Source organism: Hydra vulgaris, chromosome 09 (genome assembly GCF_038396675.1).
Source record: "Hydra vulgaris chromosome 09, alternate assembly HydraT2T_AEP".
Lineage (NCBI taxonomy): Eukaryota > Metazoa > Cnidaria > Hydrozoa > Anthoathecata > Hydridae > Hydra > Hydra vulgaris.
In genome coordinates, this window is record NC_088928.1 from 12,324,369 (window position 1) to 12,343,698 (window position 19,330).

At 27.2% G+C, this 19,330-nt stretch overlaps 1 protein-coding gene across 1 annotated transcript in view; it reads left to right on the forward strand.

Annotated features, from left to right (window-relative positions):
* Window positions 1–18,319, forward strand: part of LOC101236368 (thyroid receptor-interacting protein 11) — a 30,747-nt gene extending 12,428 nt beyond the window's left edge. The window contains exons 6-13 of the mRNA XM_065804753.1: window positions 258–421; window positions 648–751; window positions 5,014–5,113; window positions 9,209–9,290; window positions 9,400–9,514; window positions 9,900–10,007; window positions 17,590–17,753; window positions 18,094–18,319. Of these exons, the coding sequence (XP_065660825.1) occupies window positions 258–421; window positions 648–751; window positions 5,014–5,113; window positions 9,209–9,290; window positions 9,400–9,514; window positions 9,900–10,007; window positions 17,590–17,753; window positions 18,094–18,184 (928 nt within the window). The 3' untranslated portion in view covers window positions 18,185–18,319. The remainder of the gene's footprint in view (window positions 1–257; window positions 422–647; window positions 752–5,013; window positions 5,114–9,208; window positions 9,291–9,399; window positions 9,515–9,899; window positions 10,008–17,589; window positions 17,754–18,093) is intronic.
* Window positions 18,320–19,330: the final 1,011 nt, after the last annotated feature.

Below are 19,330 nucleotides of genomic sequence, written 5' to 3' on the forward strand. Positions count from 1 at the left end.
GTATTGTTATAATATCTATTTAAATCTCTTTTATATTATTTTGTTATTTATTATCTCTTTTATTTCACTTAATCTTTTTATATACACTATTATTATTTATACTTCTTTGTTATTTAATTTCTTGTTTATGTTAAAAGAAATTTTTTTTTAGTTTAAAAATCCTCAAATAGATTTTGTTAATAAAATTTACACCTAAACATGACTTGCTTGATTTTTTAAAAACGCAGTACAAAATTTTTTTAATTTTTTTTTTTTAGTAAACAGTTTCAAGAACATGTATTTTCTATTGAAGAGCAGCTACATCATGTATCGAGTCAAAGGGATTTAAATCTACTTGATTTGTCAAAGTATAAGCAACAGAGTGAACATGACAAAGCTGCTATTTTTAACTTACAACGCGCTCTTGAGCAATTAGAAAAGGGTAAAAAAACAAAACAAAAACTATTAATAAAATATTTGCAATGTTTAGATTATTACTTTTTGATTAATGGTACACTCTTTCATTTATTAACGAAGTCTAGTTCCAAGATTTATTTTATTCATTTTTTTCTATTTTGTTAAGTTTGAGTTTGTTTTGAAATTGCTTTTGGTAAAAAAATAAAGTTTGTAAATAAAAATTTACCAAGTAATTTTAAAACTATCTTTAGAAAAAAGAGAACAATACGATAACTTGGTTTCACTAACTAAGCGAAAGCAAGATGAGTTGGAATTGAGAATCAAAAATTTGTTAGAGGAACAGCAGATTTCAAAAGTAAGCGATTGTTTTCAAGTAATATTAATTTGTTTTTCTTTTGTTAGATTAGTAATACAATTATTTGTATATTATTTTTAAAACAAGCAAAATAAATATTTGAAAAGACATTTTGAGGGATTTTAAATTATTAATGAAACTGTTTTGTAAGAAATGCTTGGCAGCAATTCAAATTTTATATTAAGTTAGGATTCTTAAATAAACTCATGTTTATATAAGAGTTTTTCCTTCCTTGAATTTTGCTTTACAGAAATTAATTTAATTATTACAGAAATTAATTTAATAATTATGTATTTAATAATTTAATCTTTTAATCATTTTATTTTGCTTTTTACAAACTAAAAAGTTATTACATCTACATTACCATGCAATTTGTGAACTTTTTGAGAAGTCTTTTGGTTAAAACGCATACTTAAAAAGACAAACTATATGCAAGTCAGACTAATGAAAGCAAAAATAATGTTTATAAATTATTCCATTTGTAGCAAATAAATTGATTTTGGCAATCAAATAAATATCACTTACCTAATTATTAAATTTGTATGTTTACCTAATAAAATTTTTTTTTTACCTAATTTAATTGTTTTAGCTTACTTACTATTCTAATTGAACAAGTAAATAAGAAAAATCTACCTACTTATTTTGCAACTGTTTCAATCAATATAAAAGCAAGCCTGATGTCACGAGTTTATCAAAAAAAAAAGTATTTCCGCATAAAAATTATAAAAATTCACTAACGTTAAAATAATAGTATTTTTTTTCTATAAACGTTTTTATCTTCAAATAAAAAAAGATAAAAGATTTATCTTTCCTTGTTAAATAAATATTTACATTTAACGGAATAAAAGTTAAAAGTCTAACAATATTGCTAATAATTTGGGATCACTTTTCTGCTTTTTTCGTTTTTTACGGAAAATCTGTTATAGGCAAATTAAGATTTGATAAAAAGATACATGGTTAATGGTTGAATTTTGGAACACTTGTTAATGAATGTCTATTTTATCTAGATTTCCGTAGACTTGGATAATTTTTTTTTAAAAGTTAGTTTTTAATGCATTTATATTTTGTTTTTAATCTTTTTAAATAAATAACATAATATTTTTAAAAAGTCTGTGGATTTAGTAATACTTCAATCTTTTATGAATATGAAAATCAAAAAATTATTATCTGTACCTCTAGCTATGTTTTCAATAATGTTTCTAAACATGGCTGATTTAGAAAAAAATTATTTATTTTTACGCGTATCATTTTAAAACAATCACGTGACCTCAAATACTTTTCTTGCAAAATAATGTGATTTGGCTTACTGACTTAAATAATGCCTGTTTCAGTTAACAATTGGATTTAAGTGAAATTCTTTTAATTAATAGTAGTTGTAAAATGTGTAATATTTAAAATAAATATTTGAAATATATTTTTTCAATTTTTTTTTGTGGATAAAAAGCGACAAATAATTCTCAAAATTTAGTCAAGTTCTTCATTTGCCGGGTTTAATCTACAATTTAAAAAAGTTTTTATTAATTCATTTAATGTCATAAGGTAAAACATTGTATTGATGTTTATATTCTTTTTAAAGAACAAAATTATGTCTAATATTTCAAAAGTTAAAAAAGTTTTAGTAACGCCACTTAAGTCTTTATTTGAAGAAGAAAACAAGAAGCCGTAAAGCTCACTTTGAAACAGCCGTGATTTACTTTATTGTTGTTATCAATTTGTTGATCTAATTTTGTCATTGATCAGTTGATCTGATTTTTTTTAACATCATTTGATCTGATTTTTTGTCATCAATTAGTTGATCTGATTTTTGACCAATCAACCTTTTTGATTGATCGGTCTAAAGTTACTCTATTTTATTTATAAATCTTCCTATTTTTTGTTGTCACTAATTAGTTGATCTTAAATCAGTTGCTGTTGTTGTTATCATAGAATTAAATAACAAATACAATAAACATTTATAATAATAATAATAATAATAATAATAACAACAATAATAATATGAATATACATATATACACAATTCAAATTGTGTTATGAATATTTATTTTATAGCAATATGCAAATTTTTCTGTTATATCTTTAACAAAAACTTTTTATCAAAATTATTTTATTTTGAATTAAGTAATTTTATCACTTTCTTTCTTGCGAGTTCTTAGATGAGTGTGTTTTTATACTGATGTAACAAGGTTTACAAGCATTATTTCCTTGTCAAGTCTCATCCTAAGTCAAGCCGCATTCTACTCCATGGTTTTCTTGTACAGCTGCTATTTCTTATCATAATCATTTTTTTTATCTTTTTCAAAGAAAAAAAACTCTCTTGACAACAAATGCCTTTTTATTATTGCAAGAAATAAGTGTAAAAAAGTGCCGTCTGATGCTAAGCTCCATTATTCTTAGTTTACTAAATCTCATCTTATCTCAGAAGTTAGGTTCTAGAGACTTTAGAAAATCTTCATTAGTGTTATAAACATAGGTAATTCTAACATTACATTTCTGATTTATGGGACTGATTTTATTATCTCTCCTTAGTATAAGGTAAAACTATTTGCAAAGAACTTTTCTAATTTGACTCTTGAATTTAATAGCTTTACTATTCCTGCCATTCCAGTTAAACAGGTTATTCAATTGTTAGACATCTAAATTACTCAGACTTCTGTTACTAAAGTCATTTCTCAATTAAACTTTTTTAAAGCTTGTGGTCTAGACAACATTCCTGTCATAGTCTTACAAAAGTGTTCTAACAAACTCTCTTCAATTTTTTGTAAACTATTTAATAAGTGCTTGACTGAATCATTTTCAACTTCACTCTAATTATTCTCTTTTCAGTCTTCTCTTTTATATTAGCAAAGTCTTTGAGTCTTTAATCAACAATTCTCTAACATCTCATATTGAGTCTAATAACTTACTGTCTGAAAATCAATACGATTTTTGATCTTTTTGTTTTAAGGCTGACTTGCTACGGCTGACTTGAGGATGTGAATCAAGGGCTGTTGCTCTTGACATATCTAAAGCTTTTGATAGAGTCTGGTATGCTAGTTTCTCAATAAGCTTGTTTCATATGGTGTATCTGAAAAAGTCTGAAGAATTCAAATCAGTAAGGATGACTTTACTAAAGCAGTTGGTAAAGTCATCCTTAAAGGCTAACACTTGTCTTCATTACCAGTAACTTCTGGGTACCTCAAGGCTTTATCTTAGTTCTTGTATTGTTTCTTATCTACATTAATGATCTTCCTGACAATCTTACATATAAAGTGGCTCTATTTATTGACGAGTCAACTTTATACTCCTGTCTTGACAAATAAAGCATCTTGAATCTAATCTCACTTCTTTAACAGCTTGGGACTTGCAGTGACTTGTGATTTTTAACTCCAACAAAACCCAGTTATTTACTGCAAACAATTATTGCAATACTGTCGACATTTCTTTATTAATGAATGGCAAACCTCTTACTGAGTTTTCTTCTTTACGCTTTCTTGGATTATATTTCACTTCTTTACACTTTCTTTGATTTTCTTCACTACTGACCTCTCAAGGAAATCATGAGTTAAATCAGTTGCAAAGTTAGTATCTGCTAAAGTAGCTTCTCTTTATCATGCTTGCCACTCCTAATTCCATTCTCTACCTCTAGAAAACTCTTATTCAACCCTGTATGGAGTACAATTGTCATATTTGGGCTGGTTCCTCTAAATGATGCTCTTTCTCTTCTAGACAAGGTCCAAAAATGAACTGTAAACCTAGAAAAAAGCCTTGTAAAAAGGTGTAAAGAAATATATAGTTGTGTAGTAGTAGAGCGCTCACTTCATAAGCAAAATGCTCTAAGCTTGATCCCCATCATGTCCCTAGTAATACCACTCTCAACTTGTTTCTCCATGCAACGATCTTGTTTGTCAAAGATTGTAGCCTCCTCTTTTGTCTATTTTTTTTCGTGCACTTCAATCCTTTGGAACTCTCTCCCATCTTCATGTTTTCCTGACTCATATAACCTACAACTTTTTAAGTCTTTTGTCAACTGTTTCCTTGCTCTTTATCTGTTCTTTATTTTCTAGTAACTCTTAACTTAATTCTTGTTGCTTGCAGCTTTGTTGGGAGTATATTAGATATATATATTTTTTAATTATTTGTGTCCAAATGTTTCAAAAGAATATTTCATCTGTCTACGCGTTTCGCATGCACAGAGTGATTGCTCCTGCTTTATCAAGAGCACTGCTTTCATATTGTTAGCTTAAACCTTTGAAATATTTTAGTAATTGTTTTATATTATTTAGAGAAAAATAGAAGATGCATCACTGGCTGTGCAAGGCATCTCTAAGCTAAACATTGAACTCAACCATAAAGAACAAGAGCTGGTTAATAAACAAAATAAAAGTAGTTATAAATTTTTATGTTGGTTTTACTTATACATTAAATTATTAGTGATAAGTTTTATAATGTATAATATAAATTTTTTAAGAGTTTTTTTATATAGTTTGAATTAGGGTTAGGACTATTGTAATTGTAATGAAAACAATACAGTAACAATAATTATTGTTATTGTATTAACTTAATTTAGAAACAATAACAATACTTGTGATTTACAACTATTGTAACTCTGTAATACAATAACAATAAATATTGTATTGCAATTCATCTTTATAAAGCAATAACAATATCTGGAAAAAAAAATGTATTGTAATGACCCACTACAATAACAATAAATATTGTATTGCAATTCATCTTTATAAAGCAATAACAATATATTGTTATTGTAATAAAAGACATTAACATTTTTTATTTAAGAAGAATTATTATGTTTAACTGTTTGTGTTACTAAACTTAGTTTTCATATATATTTTAAGTTCCTTTGCAGCATTAAAATCAAGAGGAAAAAATAAAAGGGCTGAATAAAATAATTTATGAATGTTATTTTTCATAATAGTAAGGCTATAAATACGTTAAAATACATTAGCTTTTCTACTTTAATGTAATGTAATACACTACAATAGTTGTTATAATTGTTTTCATCAAAACAATACAATAGTTATTGTAATTTTATTTCATTAAAACAATACAATACAATAGTTCTCGAATTTTATTGTATTGTTAGAAAAAAAATAATACAATACTTATTGTAATTGTTTTTTATCACAGCAATACAATACCAAAATAAAATTTTTTTATTGTTTCTGTAATATTACAATACAATATTATTGTATTGTAATGTGTAATTGTATTTAATTTTTACAATTACAATTACAATAGTCCTAACCCTAGTTTGAATCATATTATAGATTTAAATTTAGTAAAATCAGTTAAACCAATTAAACGTAAATAACTTTTCTGTAAAGAATTGTGTGTGTATTGGTATCAATAAATTTTTTTAAAAACTAGATTATAGTTCCAAATTTTCATTATTCTATATGTACTGATTTATGATACTTTCAGATTGTCAAGACCTGAAAATAAATTTTATATGAATAGTATAGTTTAATGCGCTTTTAAATACGATTGTTAGTTGTTCTTCTGCTTTGTTTATTTGACAAATATTGATGTCAAATTAAATTGTTTTAACATATTACAACTTTTGATTTGGTATAGCAAAAATTAGTTAATATATTTAATTTAAAATTATTTTTTTAAAGTTTTTTTTCTTTTTCAACTTTTGATTTTATATTACTTGGTAATATATTTTATTAAAATTTATTCAAAGCAATGTATATTATATTTTATATAAAGACATGCAGCGGGCTAGATGTGGTAGCTATGTTGCTGGCCATGGACTATGTAGTAGCTATGCAATAGCTATATAGTAGTTTATGTAGTAGCATACTGTATAATACTTTGTAATGGATGGGTAGCCCATTGGTTATGTAGTATTTATGTATTGGCCATTTAATAGCTATGTAAGCCATATAGTAGCTATACAACGGACTACATAGTAGTTATGTCCTAAAAAAACAATAAAAAATAATTAAAACTAATAAAAAAATATTGGTGTTATTCTCACCCACTTATTCTCACCCACTAAGTGTAGCTTTTATATTTATCTATTTCACATAAGACAATCCTCTAGTTACCCTATCATGGACACCCTGTTGCATGGGAGCATGTAACCATCAGTTGCTTACTTAGGTTATCAATATATATCTTTGGTCTTTAATCAAAGAAATATTTTAGTTTTTTAAATGATTTTGTTGTAATGCTAATATTGCTGTAACTTCTCCAAAAATGAACAAAAATTTGTATAATTCATGAAGTTTGTATAATTCAACTTGTTTCTCCGCGCAGCGGCCGTGTTCGTCAAGGTTCGTGTTTCGGAGTTAAAGAGTTGAGAGAGGGTTATAACCACAACTAGCCTCCTCATCTGTAGTAGCCTTCTCGGCCTTGGGGAGGTGAATTAAAAAAAAAAATTTTCAGAAGTTTGTATAATTCATCTTCATACATATAATTATGACTAAAAACAAGAACAAAGAGTTAAAGTAGCTGATAATAGTCTTGAATCTATTCTATTATTATATGATAGTAGTCAGATTCTATCTATGATAATAGTCAGATTCTACTGAATGTTGCATAATAGTAATAAATAAAATACTGATGTTGCATAATAGTAATAAATAAAATACTGAATGTTGCATAATAATAATAAATAAAATACTGAATGTTGCATAATAATAATAAATAAAATACTGAATGTTGCATAATAGTAATAAATTAGGTTTTTTTTTTTTTTTATTTATTTGTTTATTAGTTTTTTTTTATTTTATTTATTTAATTGTATATTTTAAACTGAATTTAAAGGTAAGGGGTCGTCCATAAAGTACGTACGCCAAAAGTTTTGAAATTTGACCCCCCCCCCTCCCCCCTGTTGCCATGCGTACTTTTATGTCCCCACCCCCCCCCCCCTTAAACTTACGAACGTTACCAAAAAACCCCCCCCCCCCCCCCAAATACCCCCCCCCCCCCTCCCTCCTGTTTTTTTTTTCTTAATTAAAAAGTTTAATTAAAAAAAAAAAAGACGGAGGGTACCTTAGATACTTTATACTACCCCAAAGCTTTTTGCTTACGCATTTTAAAAACGTCTTTAAGTATATATGCAAATAATAATTTAAATAAATTTAAAATTTACAAATGCAAGTGTGTATTTGGGCGAAAGGTTTATGCGGCGGCATTAGTCGACGGAGATCCAGGTTCGATTCTCGGTGAAATCTAGGAAAACTTTTTTTGTTTTTTTAACAAATCAAATGTAAATAAACTATACTTAAGGTGGACGTTTTTTTTAGGCACCCCTCTTTAGTAAGTAAAAAACGAGTCTAAGGTGAGATCAGTAATATTGAAAACAAAGGGTAAAACCCAGTGGGAGGGAGCAACAGCAAATTTTGTGCCCTTTTGCTATTTTAAGAAACTTTTTATTTTAGCAAAACCTAGCGGTCTTTGAGACGCCATTGACACGTTTTTTTTGGGGTGACTCCGTCCCATCAACCACGGCCCTCAGGCCTTACTCAGGGCCAGTATATAAGGGCGGGCATGTGTGCATGGGCCCCCTCAGGATTTTTTGATGTTTTGATTTTTGATGATAGAACACTTTCACACAACGTGCAAACTTAAGTTTGTTAATATGCCAAATGAGGTGGCCTTGCAAAAAATTTGGATGGCGGAGGCCATCCAAATTTTTTTCCAAATCTAAAAGTTACAACCATGCAAAATTTACACCCCTCTCATTTTGGGGGTCGGGAGGGTAAGCGTTTTAAGGCTTTTTGTTCACAGGCCTCCGCCATCCCGATATTTTGCAAGGCCTCCTCATTTGGCATAGGTATAAACAAACTTAAGTTATGAGTTTGCACGATGTGTGAAAGTGTCCTATCTGGAACATCAAAAAATTCTGAGGGCGCCCATACATGTGTGTGCATTGAGAAAAACTATACCCTCTACTTCATATACCATACATCTTTTTATGTTGGCAAACTAGAATCTTTAGTCAGAATGTAACTTTTCTATTGATTAGCTGGTTAATTGTGATAAATTAGAAAATCGAAGTACGTACTTTTAAATTGAACCCTCCCCCCCCCCCCCCTCCCATACGCTTTCGTACGCTTTTTGAAGACCCCCCCCCCACCCACCCACCCACCCACCCACCTTCCCCCTATGAGCGTACGTACTTTATGGACGACCCCTAAATTATTATAAAGTATTTATAAATAATCAAGTACTTATAATGCCATTTGATATTCTCTTTTGGTCAAAATTATAAACTTTTTAAATTTTTTTAAACTTGCAGGGTTTTGTAATAATATAGTAATATTATTTACCATTACAAATTATAATGGGAAAATATTTAAAAAAAGTGTGAAACTTTTAGTTTCACACTTTTTTCAAATATTTTCTATTATAATTTGTAATGGTAAAAGTTATTATTTAAAACAAATTTTTAAAAGTAGTTTTTTTTATTATTATTAGTATTATTATTATACATTATTTTTTTTTTAGTAAACGAGTTGACTCAAGCTCTTGAACAGCGCAACTCTCAATATAAAAGCATTCAAGTTGCTTCAGATGGAAAAATTGATAAGTAAGCATATCCTTTTAAAAAGTTTTTTTTTTTTACAGGTTGCATATTATTTATATTATTATTACATTAATTATTGAATTCTTTTACTCAATTTTTTTTCATTTGGTAGGTTTCTTATAGCAAACTTACTGCTTCGCTACTTTCAGTCACCCAATGATAAACGATCCGATATTTTGCAGGTAGTAGGAGGTTTGCTCGGATGGACCCATCATGATATAAAGCAGGTTACAAGCATTGTTATTATTTCATATTTCTTGTCACTGGGTAAACTTAGTAAGCGGCTAATATAAAACATAGCTAGGCCAGGGCTGGGTTTATGGCTGAGGATGAAATAAATCTTTATTATGTATATATATATATATATATATATATATATATATATATATATATATATATATATATATATATATATATATTGATTGTTTATGTATTATATTATATTATAATAATACAATACATAAACAATCAATAACCAAATAAACTACTGGCAGTAGCTACATTATTTGGTCTTAGATACAAAACTGCTGGTTTTCAAAATAAATTTTGTTCTGAAAGAGCAATCATTTTGCACTATTAACTTTTTTAATGAGTTATGAAAATGATTTTTAGATTGGTGATGGATCTGCTCCAAATAAAAGTTGGATACCAACTGTATGGGGCTTCTCTACTCCAAAGAAACCATCAATTCCAAAAAATCAGTTTAATAATATGGACCAGGTTAAATTTTTGATTAATTTTTTAGAGCAGGTGAAACTCATTTCTGGTGCTTAAGCAGGCAAATAGATAATAATAACTTGAAAAAAATCATGTAAAAAAAAAAATTCAACCACTACAATTATATCTAACACTTTTATTTTCGCATTACATACATACATACATAGATACATACATACATACATACATACATACATACATACATACATACATACATACATACATACATACATACATACATACATACATACATTAGAGTCATTCCATGCCAACTGGACCAAGGTCCAACATGGACCCCCTTAGATTTTGATGAAACTTAGTAGGTTTGTTAATATCAACGAGAAAAGCAATTCCTGAAGATTTCAGCATAAAATCTTTTGTGGTTCATAAGGTACAGTCGTTTGAAATTTCTGATTTTTCCAAAAATAAAAACTTCAGTAGCAAAAACATGTCTTGTTCATACTTTGATGCTCTATATTTTAAAAACAAAATTTCAAAAAACCTTCTAGTTTTTTTTATTGCATTCAACTCTTGACTTACTTTAATAAAACTTTGACATTGAATTCTCAAATGTCACATTTTTTCCATAATGGCTACCTAAAAAAGCTAAAAAATTGTTTGCAAATATAAAAAGTTGATTTTTGATGAGTCAATATACAAAATCTGCAATTTAAGAAGTGAAAAGACATACTTATTTAGTTTCTATATATGGTAGGCTTCCAAATTTTTTAAAATTTACTGATAAGATACAAATCAGTAAAAAATTATAGACTTCTAAAAATGGCTGCAGCAAATCTAAGGAAAATGTGCCTCCACTTCAAACCACCGGTAACCAAGGACCAACACTGGTTTTAATAATTATTTTTTTTTCTTCCAATTTAATAGACTTTATTTCAGTGATTTCAGAAAAAAAAATAGTGGGTACTCATGGGGAAGTTACAAAATCAGAACAATGAAAATTGCCCAAAATGCATTAACAAAACAATAAACAATAAAAACAAAGTTATTGTTGTACTTTAGTTTGTGTTATATATTCTAATACAAAGTATGTATGAATTTAAAAGTATTTCACAATAAGTACTGGAAATAAGTTTTTAATTAAGCTTGAATTAAACTCAGTTTTTAAGTAGCCCTAGCTCCTACCTGCCCCCTCCCCCCCTATCCCCTATCTCATTTAAGAAAATATGATAAAATGTAAAAGTGTTTGTATTATTTCAAATCATTTGCAACACAATACAAACTCAGTTCATTGTTTCATTTATGAAGTAATAAAACATTTAAAAGAGTTGATGCCTTACTTTAATCACTGCATTTATTTTAGTGATGGTGCAGGTTCACAATATAAAAATTATAAAAACATATCTAATTTATGTCACCATGAACTAGATCATAAAGTATCTGCAGAATGGCATTTTTTTGCCACATCACATGGAAAGAGTGCTTGTGATGGCGTTGGGGGCTCTGTCAAAAGACTTGTAGCTAGGGCCAGTTTACAATCACTAACAGATCCTATCAATTCACCTGAAAAAATGTATGATTGGTGTAAGCAAAATATTAAAGGAATATATCTTCAATACATTTCAAATGATGCAATTGTATTACATTGCATAAAGTTTAAATTAGAAGAGCGTTATGCTACTTGTTCAACAATTCCAGGAACAAGAAACCACCATTGTTTTATACCACAATCTTTAACTACTTTACAGATGAGACGGTGTCATTTGATAATATGTATACTAATGTAAATGTTTCTAAAATGCATCATATGGTTCCACTTTCTTCTCGTTCACCAGGAATTAATATAGCATGTGTTTATGATGCAAAATGGTTTTTAGGCAATATTGTGGAAATATCTGAAGAAAATCAAGATGTCTTATCAAGTTCATGAAGCAGTCTATTTTGTTAAACACTTTCACTTGGCCACATAAAGAAGATATTTGCTGGGTTCCAATAACGCACAATTTATGCAAAATTTCATCTTTAAACGTTCAATCAACAACTGGTAGATGCTATGAACTATCAGCTCAAGAAAAAACTGAAATATTACATTTGTACAATAGCATAAGTAACATAATTAAATAACAATTTAGCAAAATTATTATAAATTAGATTTATTTGTTTTAAACATAGTTTTTTAGCAAAAGTTTATTAGAAAGACGCAATGTTTATTGATTGTTTATTAGATAATATTTTTTATTACATAATCAACTTGTGCATTGTGTTGACAAATCAAATAACTTATATAAGTTACTATATTAACTTGGTATAAGTTGTAATCTAAATTTGAACATGATAATGAAATAAGTCAAATTAATGGGGAGGGGTGGAATAGTGAGTGTATTGGAAAAATATTACAAAATTTTTGGCCATGGTATTAAATATTGGGTAAATTAGACTAGAAAGTCTTTTTTTTCATTTTAACCTAATAGGCTACTTATAAGTTTTATATGTAGTCTTTTTACTGTCTGACATTTAGAACTAAATTTCACAGTTTTTATATGTGTATATTTAGTTCACTTCATACATCAGAGATAAAACCAGACACACCGTGTAATAAAAAGTGTACAATTACAAATTTTTTCTAAGTTCTGGACAAAAATGTGCATGTTAATAAATAAATGCTTGGGATAGGGGGCAGGTAGGAGCTAGGGCTACTTAAAAACTGAGTTTAATTCAAGCTTAATTAAAAACTTATTTCCAGTACTTATTGTGAAATACTTTTAAATTCATACATACTTTGTATTAGAATATATAACACAAACTAAAGTACAACAATAACTTTGTTTTTATTGTTTATTGTTTTGTTAATGCATTTTGGGCAATTTTCATTGTTCTGATTTTGTAACTTCCCCATGAGTACCCACTATTTTTTTTTCTGAAATCACTGAAATAAAGTCTATTAAATTGGAAGAAAAAAAAATAATTATTAAAACCAGTGTTGGTCCTTGGTTGCCGGTGGTTTGAAGTGGAGGCACATTTTCCTTAGATTTAGCTGCAGCCATTTTTAGAAGTCTATAATTTTTTACTGATTTGTATCTTATCAGTAAATTTTAAAAAATTTGGAAGCCTACCATATATAGAAACTAAATAAGTATGTCTTTTTACTTCTTAAATTGCAGATTTTGTATATTGACTCATCAAAAATCAACTTTTTATATTTGCAAACAATTTTTTAGCTTTTTTAGGTAGCCATTATGGAAAAAATGTGACATTTGAGAATTCAATGTCAAAGTTTTATTAAAGTAAGTCAAGAGTTGAATGCAATAAAAAAAACTAGAAGGTTTTTTGAAATTTTGTTTTTAAAATATAGAGCATCAAAGTATGAACAAGACATGTTTTTGCTACTGAAGTTTTTATTTTTGGAAAAATCAGAAATTTCAAACGACTGTACCTTATGAACCACAAAAGATTTTATGCTGAAATCTTCAGGAATTGCTTTTCTTGTTGATATTAACAAACCTACTAAGTTTCATCAAAATCTGAGGGGGTCTATGTTGAATTCCTAAAATTTTGGTCCATTTGGCATGGCAATGACCCATTAGGGTGTTTCAAAAATAGGTTATGTCTGAAAAAAAAAGAGCCCTAGCTGGCTTATCATCTGCCCCATAATTTAGTACTAAAAATTAGGGTGTTTCATTTGGCATTGGCAATGACCCATTAGGGTGTTTCAAAAATAGGTTATGTCTGAAAAAAAAAGAGCCCTAGCTGGCTTATCATCTGCCTCATAATTTAGTACTAAAAATTCTTTTTAATTTATGAAAATCCTAACGGTTCCTTCAGGGGGCAAAAGGGGCAATTTTTAGGGCATTTTGTACCATTTTTAAAACTATTTGTAGGAAATCTTAACATTAAAATTTTGTATTATTTAAGATATTTATGTTTGTAAAGACTTATTTAATTAAAATAAAATGGACTCTATTCTCAAAAAAAAAATTTTAACTTATAAAAATTGTTTCAAAAAACCCTCTTATCCATAAATATTTAACAAATAAAAATATTTTTACAATGTACATTTTTTTACACTTTTTCTGATCAAGTTTTAGATTTTTTCAGTAAATAATGTTTTCTTGAAATACATTTTATATTTAATTTATTTTTTGAATTATATATTCAAAAAACTAATAAAATGCCACTAAAAATTTTTTTTAAGGATTAGATAAGATAAAATAATATTAGTTAAAAAGTTTATTAATCAAAAAAGTTTGTTAATCAAAAAACCTCCAACAAAGAAATTTATAGCTATTAAAGAGATAATTTAATATTATCTCCTTCTGCAAATAGCAAAGGAAAAATGAAGGTTTTTCTACCAAAAGTTTTCTTTTATACCTAATTGTACATTTGATCAGTGTGACTGCTGTATACTATCCAAACTTATGGTTCCTTAAATACTTGGTGGATTTAAAGTGCTTACAATATGGAAGCTTAGATAATTTTTTCAATGAGTTCTAAAACATTTTAATCCATAAACTTTTTTACTGTTGAATAATATTTTTACAAGATTAAAATTGAGAAATTGTTGAAGAAGTAGATGAAATTAAAAGAACAAAGATACAGAACAAATTTTGTTGAAGTAAATGAAAGACATTTATTTGAAGAGCAAATCAATAAAGTATTTTGGATTGGAGAACATTTTCATGTTATGTTAGAGGAAATACTAAAAGATAAAATAAGAAAAAAGACAAGGAAAAAGATATTGCTTTCTTAAAGGACCAACTTGGTGAAAGAAAATTTAGACTTGGAGCTAGAGATATGTGCGTTTTGTATAAAGAAGTAAAAGAAACACACCAATGTTAAATAAAAATCACAACTTATATTATTGCTTTATCACCCAAAATAATTTTTTAACCACTTATTTGTCTTAAATTTATCTGCTCTTATTTTAGTATTTAGTTAATCTTATTACAATATTTTTTAATATATGATTTATCTGCTGATTTTCATATTATTACAATTATCAAGGAACTTTTATGCTATATTATCTTACATTCATTACTCAGCTTTGTTTTAATTTTCAGACACAATTTTCGTCTTTTATTATTATTCAGAGAATTTCTTATATCCTTCACTACATGTTTAAATCTTTACATTTTTGCAGGCGATATATATATATGTTTTTTTCTACTTTCAAATATTACTTAATTTTTAGTAGTTTTTAATAGGGTATATTGCCATTGATTGTTTTTTGTTTATTTTTGCTGGAAATAACTATGTGGTTTAAATGGTCTTAAGGGAAAATTTATTAGTATTTTCTGTTTGTGCACTTTAGTTGTTTTAGTTTTGTGTCTGGCGTTTTTATTTGAATTTTAATTCATTGTGCGTAGTTTTTTCTACCGTTGGTATGGTAAGTGATTTATTTAATTATTTTTACTTATATTGTGCAGTAGATCGACACTTTTCATATCATAAAAAAATATTAGTGCTTTACAAATTTGAGTATGGTTGGGTTTTCGCTATTTGTAGTGAATCCTTTTTTACTGCAGTATGGAATAGGCGTAAGTCGCGGGGTAAAGCATAAGTGGCGATGATGTTTGTCTAACAGGATAAACTAGTTATAAGTGCTGATCCTCTGAGGAGATGTTTATTACTTAATCACTACACAAATTATGTTCACGCATTGGCATTAATGTTTTTTTTTCAATTCTGAGGCCTTTTATTGCTGTATGCTTACTTTTTAATTTTGTAATCAATTTTTTGTTTTATTTATTTTTTGTTTGGTGACATATTTTTTGTATATCTTAGTTAATATTGGTGTTTAGAAAACAATTTAGTGTTTATTATTATTGTTAGTGCTGTTTAAGTGCATTGTCTGTCTTATTTATATTTTAAATATTTCTCTATTAATCTTTATTTTTTGTCTTGACAACTGTCAAAATATGCTTTGTTTAAAAAATAATCCTCCTTTATTCTAATGTACTTCATTTCTTCCCTCAGGCGTTCACTGCTCGTGTGTGACCATTCGGCGAATTTTATATATGTCAGAATTATATATATGCCAAAGTTTTTAAATAAAATTTAGACTTGGAGCTAGAGATATGAGCTTTTTGTACAAAGAAGTAAAAGAAGCACACCAATGTTAAATAAAAATCTATCAGCAGAGTTGTATAAGAATGGTTTAGATTATCTAAGTTTTGCTAGTCACATCAGAGATGAATTAGGTTAGGAAACAATTATATTGCCTTTGATCAATTTGGAGGTATTATTATTTTATTGGCAAGTATTTTATTTTTTATTTTTGCATAAAAATGCCTTTATTTGGAATTGTTTTCATCGCCGTCCAAATTGTTTTCCTAGAATAGCTTTTGAAATAAGACAAAATTTCACATACCAAACCAGTTTGTTATTTAAGATTTATTGGAAAAGGTTTATACTATTTAATGCATCTTGCAAAGGTTTATACTATTTAATGCATTATGCATCTTTTAATGAATGAATTTTGAAACCTGGCTGACAAACACAAAGAAGAAATGACTGTTATGGCATTATTCATTTGTCATTTCTATACAGAGTGGTTTCTAAAAGCAAAGCTATGTTTTTTGGTACCAACACAGGTATATAGTCTTCTAATATTTTGATGATTTAGTAAGCTTATTATTGATTAAAGTAATTCAAAATGCTAATTAATATTATTTATTAGGATATTCATATCCTAATAAAATTAAATCTAGTTTCTTAAGTTTTAATAACAATTTTTAAAGAGAGGTGAGAGTATCATTAGTTTACTGGGATTGCTGTATTTTAATTTAAAACATGTTTTACTACCGATTTTAAATTTTTAAATTTTAATTTTTATAAATTTGAGTAAAAATATGTAATCAATAGTTAAAATGTATCCTAATTCCCTTTCTAGGCTCTCTCTTTAACATATTTTTCATAAAAATCCCTGGAGCTGATTATAATTGAGAAATCAATATAGTACTGTCTTAAAAGTAAATCGAAAACATAATGTACTTTTAAGAGTTTTAAGAACATTTATAAAAAATTTTATAATTACGTGTTTCGCTAAATATTTATGGATTTTAGTGTTTTTTGAAACAATTTTTATAAGTTTAAAACTTTTTTTTGAGAATAAAGCCCATTTTATTTTGATTAAATTCTTTAAAATTTAAATTACAAATTAAAGTCTTTACAAGCATAAATATAAAAAACAAAAATTAAAAATATTAATTTTAATACTTTCAACAAACAGTTTTAAAAATGGTACAAAGCGCCCTAAAAATTATCCCATTTACCCCCTGAAGGGAGACTTACGGTATTCAAAAACTAAAAAAAAAAAAATTTTTAGTACTAAATCTTGGTCTGGGCAGATGATGAGCTAGGGCTCTTTTTTTTTTTCAGACATGACCTTTTTTTAAAACACCCTAACATACATACATACATACATACATACATACTTATATACATGTATACATGTATACATGTATATATATATATATATATATATATATATATATATATATATATATATATATATATATATATATATATATATATATATATATATATATGAATGTATATATATATATATATATATATATAAATATAAATATATATATATATTATTATTATTATTATCATTATTTTGTAGTCGTTTTCGGAGTTGTTTGTAAAGTTTCTTGAAACAGAGACTGATGACAAACCAAAAATGAATGCTGCTTCTCTTCTGAATGGTAATCTTGTAGGACCTAATGTAGTCATGCTTTCTCCTACTCCAGATATTTTAACATTTCACAACAACCACAATGAAACTAGGTAATTTTTTTAATGCTTTTTTCAAATCAGTTGTCTGTATAATTGTTTATTGATCTAAAAGGAAAAAGCTGTTAAATATCTTTTTGTGTAGTAAAGGACAGCAGTAAACAAAAGTTTTCAAACGCCAAAGGAAAACTGTTGGATTTTTTGCCGATGTTTTATAAGCATGCGGGAAAAAAATTCCATTTATATACAAGACCGTTTACCAAGCATATTTTATGCCAAATAAGGTTAGTTTGTCATAAACAAAGTTTATCAAACAGTTTTTTCAAATACGCTTAGTAAACGGTTTACAAATTTTTTTAAAAGACTATTAACGTTAAAATTATTTTTTATTCAGTCAACAAACAAGAATTCCTGCTCCTGGTCAAGAAATACCTCGAGTTCACACCCATCACGCTCAAAACGCTCTTAAGACTATTCTGTCCTAAATTGTAATATATTTTTATATGGATTATTTATTATAAATGTGAATTTTTTTTTTATATATAAATATATTTATATAATTTTATAATTATGTTCATTCAGTAAAAAAAAATGTAAAATGTAAACTGAAATTTTATCAATTAACTTGTCTTTTCTTTCATTGTTCACTTTATAAACTCTATTTTAAAGAAAAAATTTATGTGGAAGAAAAAAAGCACAAATTAATACCTTGATGTAACAATTGGAGGTTAGACGGAGCCAATATTTTCAGTTTTGTAGGTTTATATAAATTAAATTCTCCAGCTAAAATAATTCATTTTTTAAAATTCTTAAATAATTAAAGCGAAGTCTGTATCACGATGACCGATAATATAAATACGTAAAAAAAAATAATAATAATAATAACGTTGGCTTTCAAACTGAACCAAACTTAAAAACGTTATGCAAAAAGAAAACTGTGAATGTATAATAATAAAGAGTAAGTTAAGTGGGATAGAGGACCGATCTCAAAAAAAAAAAAACTAAGGCAAAAGCTGGACTGAAAGTGAACAAAAATTTTTAAAGAACAGTTTATATATAGTGAAGTAATAGAGAGCTTATAGAACTGGTCAGAGAAACAATTAAACTCATAGAACTGGTTAGATAGAAAATAGAGCTCATAGAACTGGTCAGAGAGTAAGTCAAACCAAGAACTACAGTAATAAAACCTTTAGACTTTAAAGATAAAGTAAAATCTTAAAAAAAGCTATTCACTTGACAAAAACAAACATTTGTATCAATGAAGATTTTGTGCCGAAACAGTCCAAATTAAAAAAACTTTTAGGGAACAGATAAAATCTTGCTCGTTCAAAAGTTTGACGAGCAGCCGGTAAATATGTGTGTATCTATGATAAGTTAATCAACTTAGCCCAGTCCCGAACAATCGTTCGAAACTGGGCTTCTAATAAAAGTCAAAAATTATCTTTGTTACGCATATATTTTTATCGTTAGCTCTAAAACTTTAATTTACTTTATTTTTAACATATATTGTTTTCGTGGTTATTTTGAATTTTTCTTTTTGATATGGACAACAGTTTCTCATTTAATTTAAATTCCGAGAATGTTAGTGATTAATTACTACTTAAATCAAAAAGAACCTCGAAAACGTGAAA